The 5,816-nt window shown below is 37.7% G+C and overlaps 1 protein-coding gene across 4 annotated transcripts in view; it reads right to left on the reverse strand.

Annotated features, from left to right (window-relative positions):
• The window catches only part of LOC135585121 (probable E3 ubiquitin-protein ligase RHC1A), a 4,277-nt gene extending 352 nt beyond the window's left edge, over positions 1-3,925 (reverse strand). The window contains exons 1-3 of one of the 4 annotated variants that reach the window (XR_010489362.1): positions 3,778-3,925; positions 2,957-3,230; positions 1,789-2,197 (exon numbers count right to left, since the gene is read on the reverse strand). Coding sequence is in view for 2 of the 4 variants with exons in the window: in XM_065121187.1 (XP_064977259.1) it covers positions 1-762 (762 nt within the window). In the remaining 2 variants the exon portion in view is untranslated. Of the gene's footprint in view, positions 849-1,788; positions 2,198-2,956; positions 3,231-3,777 lie in introns of those variants that run through there. The other 3 variants (XM_065121187.1, XM_065121188.1, XR_010489361.1) reach the window with 3 other exon arrangements.
• Positions 3,926-5,816: the final 1,891 nt, after the last annotated feature.

The raw sequence follows: 5,816 nt of genomic DNA on the forward strand, positions 1-5,816 counted from the left end.
TGTACCACCACCAAGATACTGATTTCTACTTTGCACATGGTTATTTTGACTGGATTCCTGAGATGGCAACCTATGGCGACAAACTGGGCAAGAATTGTGTCGGACTAACCAAGGAATAATGCAGTCTGAGTGATATAAATGCTTACATGGCAGTTCCCGTGCTTCAGTACCCAACTCAAATTTTTCTTTGCAAACTGGACAGTGTGAATCACCTCGAAGATGTCTCTGGTTTATCTTGACAGTGGGCATTGCATCAATGGCTGATTGTGAAGCAGGTGGTGGGCCATGGCCATCATTTCTGGTAAGCTGTTCGATGAGGTCATTGAATCCAGATCCACGAGCATAGTTCCCTATGTTCGCATGTCTCATCCCAACTCCAGCACCGCCATTGAAAATAATCTCAATCCCTCTGTTCTCGGTTATATTAACAGGAAGCTGCCAAGGCAAAAGCAGCAATCGCTCAAGTCCAAATCCCAATCCATTCTCCATGGGAACACTGGGTCTACCATGTAAATCAAACTCGTGGCTTCTTCCTTCCATTTGTTGCCTAATCAAGGCAGACAAGGCATCAATAATTCCAAACTGGTCATTACGGTTGCCTCTATAATCCACTCCAAAGTAATCAAAAGTGTTCATGCTGCCATCTAGCTCATTCAAATCTTGCACAAAGCCTCTGTCACAGTTGGGACAGATCATGTCCCTTCCGAGTGGCAGAACTGTTTGCCTGCAAATGTAACACCAGTGTGTATTTGCTCTTGACATTTTCCTTCAACTTCAGACCACTATAAACTTGAAGAGCTATATTGCCAAAGTTTATAGCCCCACATCAAACTGCAGTTCTTCTGCACCTTCCAATATCAATGTTGTAATGGAATAGCCATGTAAAAATTAATCAAAAAATCATCACTATCTACATAATCAATCAAGTTCTTGTGTACTGTAAGAAAAATCTGTTCAAATTTAGTTTATATGAGTGCACTAACTTCAATCTGATGAATACAAAACATATGTTCGCATTCGGATATGAACTCCAAAGATAAAATCAAAGAGAAGCCACTCAATTGCCACAATTAACACGTTAAGATAATATAAACAAGAAAAAGAAAAGTTATGAAAATATGTGATCTTCTGCACCATGACTCTGTATAAAATCCAATTGAATGTGATTATAAGGGAATAGAGATATATATCCAGGAACAATTCATATGTCCCCCAAATCAGGCTATACAATTAAGTATCAGGATCAGTTTCAAGCAGTTAGATTCAATACAAGGAATTTTTATCTAACTTGAAATTTATCAAATTTAGTAACAGATACAGAAGTTTCATGTGCTCCAACTCCAAAATAAACACAAAGAACCTAATTTAATATTCAAATACACGAAAATCCCTGAAAATGCCTTTTGAAACCGACTCATGATCATAGGAAACAAGACTTGAGGCAGATCTAGCTTCCGATGCTTGTTCAAATTAATTGATTGTGATATGAAGTCAATAAAAGGCTGGATCCTCTCAGAGAGGAGGAATCAATGGGGCTTTAATTCAAATCTCTACTTTTCATACAACTGCAGGAATTACAGTGTTAATAACAGCCAAATCATCATAATGATCTTATATGTGAATTACGATTTCTGATACTTTTAACTGAAATTAAGGGAGAAAATTAAAGAGAAAAAAAGAGAACTGATAGAACCCTTACAGATTCTAAACTTGGGGTTGATCTCTTTAGGGGATCGGCATCCTTGGAACTCTATAGGGGTTCCTCCCTCCAAGTTGCTGCTTAAAGGCTACAGAAAAGATTCATCTATTGCTTATGAAAAGAGGAGGAATACATGACTATTTATAAGTCTTCTAAACCCTAACTCCTAATAGGACTCCTACTCAAGACTCCTACTTCTAACCAACTCCTAATAGAACTCCTACTCAAAACTTCTATTCCTTTACAACTCCTAATTCTTCTCTAAGAAATAACCTCCTAACCCTAGCCGACCTCTTCACCTCTTTAATAGGGGTCGGCTTAGGTAGGTTTTACATGAATGTCCCTCTCAATTAGGACTCTCCTAGCTAGAGTCCTAACAGACCCGCCCTCTTCAAATTAGTCTTGTCCTCAAGGCTGACGATTTATGAATTCTGAAAATTTGATCTTCAAGTCGTCATAGTTCTCCCAAGTGGCATCTTCTGTTGGTAAGTTCGCCTACTGTATTGGCAATAACAGCAAGAAAATTAGTGCAAGTTGTGATAGCAGAATTCTCGTCGAAAAATTTCAGCAGTTTACGATAAAAATTTACAGCAATACAAAATCGTTTTTTGAGATGAATTCCTCAATAGATCAATCTTAGATGGAAGCCAAAATGATCTATGAAGTGTATAAGAAATTTTATTCAAAAAAGATTGCAAATAGATAGGCTAAGGCAACAATATACGGTTGAAATTTTCTGCATCACAGATTTGTAAGTGTAGCAGATTGGACGTAAAAGATCAGTAGTTTATATTAAGAATTTTTCGACGAAACCAAAGGAAAATCCACTGTTCAGAAGTGTCAAAGCTATCATAAAAATTTCGTAGAGATTTGGATTAAAAAAAACGTAGTATTAAGATCAAACCAGCAGTGCTATGTGGCTGAAATTTTACAGTACAGATTTTCAAGTATAGCAGATTAGACATAAAAGATCAATAGTTTATATTGAGAATTTTTTGACAAAACCAAAGGGAAATCTACTGTTATGAAGTGTCAAAACTATCATAAAAATTTCGTAGAGATTTGGATAGAAAAAACGTAGTAGCAAGATCAAACAATCTATGCTATGCGGCTGGAATTTTGTAATTATCTTTTGTCGTAGAGATGAAAACTTTGCGACGAAAAATTTATGTAGTAATTTTGGAACAAAATTTTTTTTTTTGGATTTTCGAATAAGGATAACTAAATTGCAACAGAAGTAAGGTAGGAAACCAGAACCTGTTGCAATTCACGGGGAGATCAAAGATGATCTGCGGTGGTAGAGATGACGACGAAATTTTACGACGATCTTTTAAACAATTGTGGGAATTGCTTTGGGCGACTGTGGAGGGTTGATGGATGGCTGTGGAGGGGGCAACGAGACGCCAAGAACGCTGCTTTGATACCAAGTGATAGAACCCTTCTAGATTCTAAACTTGGGGTTGATCTCTTCAGAGGATCGACCTCCTTGGAACTCTATAGGGGTTCCTCCCTCCAAGTTGCTGCTCAAAAACTACAGAAAATATTCATCTATTACTTATGAAAAGAGGAAGAATACATGGCTATTTATAGAGCTTCTAAACCCTAACTCCTAATATGACTCCTACTCAAGACTCCTACTTCTAACCAACTCCTATATGACTCGTACTAAAAACTCCTATTCATTTACAACTCCTAATTCTTCTCTAAGAAACAACCTCCTAACCCTAGCTCCTTTAATAGAGGTCAGGTTAGGTAGGTTTCACATGAATGTCCGTTGAGAACTCTCCGGTCCTAACAAGAACTGAATTATTTCCAAATATAAGATTTCACTTTCCTTTAGATAGAAAGAAAAAGAGGGGGAAATCAGAGGGTGGGGTTACGGCCACAACTGACTCGATTTATACACCGGAGATGAGAAATTAAGAGTACGAAAACGGCGACTAAATTGAGAGAGCATCAAAAGGCAACCGAAAGATAGAAAAGAAATGTCACCAAAGCTCATATAGAAATGAAAGAATCCACCACTGAAACAACATTTTATGGGCATCAGTCTTTGATAGAAGAGGAGTAAAGATCACCTTCGGAAGGAAGCGTCGAGACGAGGACGGAGAGAAAGCAAACGCCAGCCTTTCCCCAGCACCCAACCTAGCAAAAGGGCGAAGCGTGGCAAGCTCAGTGCAGGGGCGGTGACACGAGGATACGTTGACTGGGGACGGAAGTAATGAACGTTTCGGTCGCTCAACAGCATCATCATCAGATGGAGGTGATGGGATCGTGGACGATCGTGATTAACGCACAGTTGCGCGTCTCCGCTCTCACCCGTCACTTGATGTGCGGCCGGAACCAAGATTCGAATCTTAAAGTTATCCTGTTGATGGACTACCCGTTCTCGAGTTCTGGGCCGTTCGATGTGGTGATTATACCGGGCCATGTGTGATCATCACAACCGAGTCGGTGCTCGATTCCGTGGTGATCTAAAATCCCGGGGCACTCGGCCAAAGTGTATGACGTATGAGTAGAACCGAGCTGGGTCCCATTCGGGTCCACCTCCGGTGGCTACATGAGATAGTTTGGCTGGTTAGGTCACGGACGGTGTATCTTCTTTTCATTCAAATATTGACACCCGCAGCAAAACAAACACCCGCACGCAACGCAACATCCCCTCTTCCGAGCAAAAAGAATTAATAATATGGATGATGAGATTTTTTTTAGAAAGGTTAAGTAGTCAATTATTATCATTATTAATTCTTTTCAAGAATTAATAATTTTTTTCAAGACCTGAAATTAAAATTTTATAATATATTATTAAAATCTTTAATAGCTAGACTAATTAAGATCTTCTTATGGACGAGATCGACCGTAACAATTTTTAAGTCATATCAACAACAAATTTCTATGGACCATTAATATATTTTTTATATAATTTTAGGTATTAGAAAATATATTTTTTCTTCCTCGACTGACTTCATCGAATAAAAGTAATTTGGATGACCGTCTAATCGATAATAAGTTATCAGTCCCATTACCGGACATCGATAAGAATTATTATGACAAGTTCAAAATTTTTTTTTGATATCATCTAATTTCGATCGATTCGTACAAAATGAGTCTAGAAAGATTTGATTGATATATATAATATGTATGTCTATCCCTTCTCATTTAGTGATTTTTGGATTTGTAGATCTAAATTAAGTTTAATATAATATATCCTATGAAACCTGAGAATTCGCGCGCATCCAATTATGGTTAATCTCCATTCAACTAAGTGTCGTCATTAGACTGCTTGTCGAAATAGCAATCGACTTTCGTACCCATTAAAATTTTGATGAGAACATTAGGGGTGTTTTATAAACTATATTTTTATACTAGCTAGTGTTAGTCATAAAGATTAGCAATAAATGGTATCATCCTTCCAGTAATATTATTCAAATGAAAATTTGAAATGTCTTCTCAAAACAAACAACCATATGAGAAAGTAGCAAACAAGCTCTAATAGATTGCATTAAGAATCATAAAATGGATGAGTCATGGCTCCTTGTAGCACAACCTAACAAGTAAATGAATGTAGTCTCCATCTATGAATCAAACTTAATGCTACGAGAAGAAATAAAAGCAAAACATATCAACAAAAACGTGTTGGATTGCAATTTCATAAATACCCAAAATAGAGTGAATCATCAAGCAAATATCAATTAAATCATATAACATATCATGGTCATCATAGGTCAGGGATCACATAATGGCGTTGATCAAGCACCCTAAACCATAGCTGAATAATGGGTCTACTTGACTCGAACAAAATAGGTTCTCAACTGAACCAATACCAATTTCATCTAAAACTAACTTTGAAATACCCTAAAAGTAATATAATTGGATTTGACATATTCCAATTTTGGCTAAACAAGCTCGAACTGATGGGGACTACACTCGAATAACCCAAGAACACCTTGAATCGATCAAATCAATTAGGTTCAATTACAGCATGTGATCGCAGCCTAGACTATTGCACATGGCGACAAAGCACCGACTCAAATGAGCCATGTTTGAGCTATAGACCACCACATCGGGCTAGGCCTCGGCGAGCTACAAGCCACAAGTCATGCCCAGCTATGCGCCT

The sequence above is a fragment of the Musa acuminata genome, chromosome BXJ2-8, assembly GCF_036884655.1.
Source record: "Musa acuminata AAA Group cultivar baxijiao chromosome BXJ2-8, Cavendish_Baxijiao_AAA, whole genome shotgun sequence".
Classification (NCBI taxonomy): domain Eukaryota; kingdom Viridiplantae; phylum Streptophyta; class Magnoliopsida; order Zingiberales; family Musaceae; genus Musa; species Musa acuminata.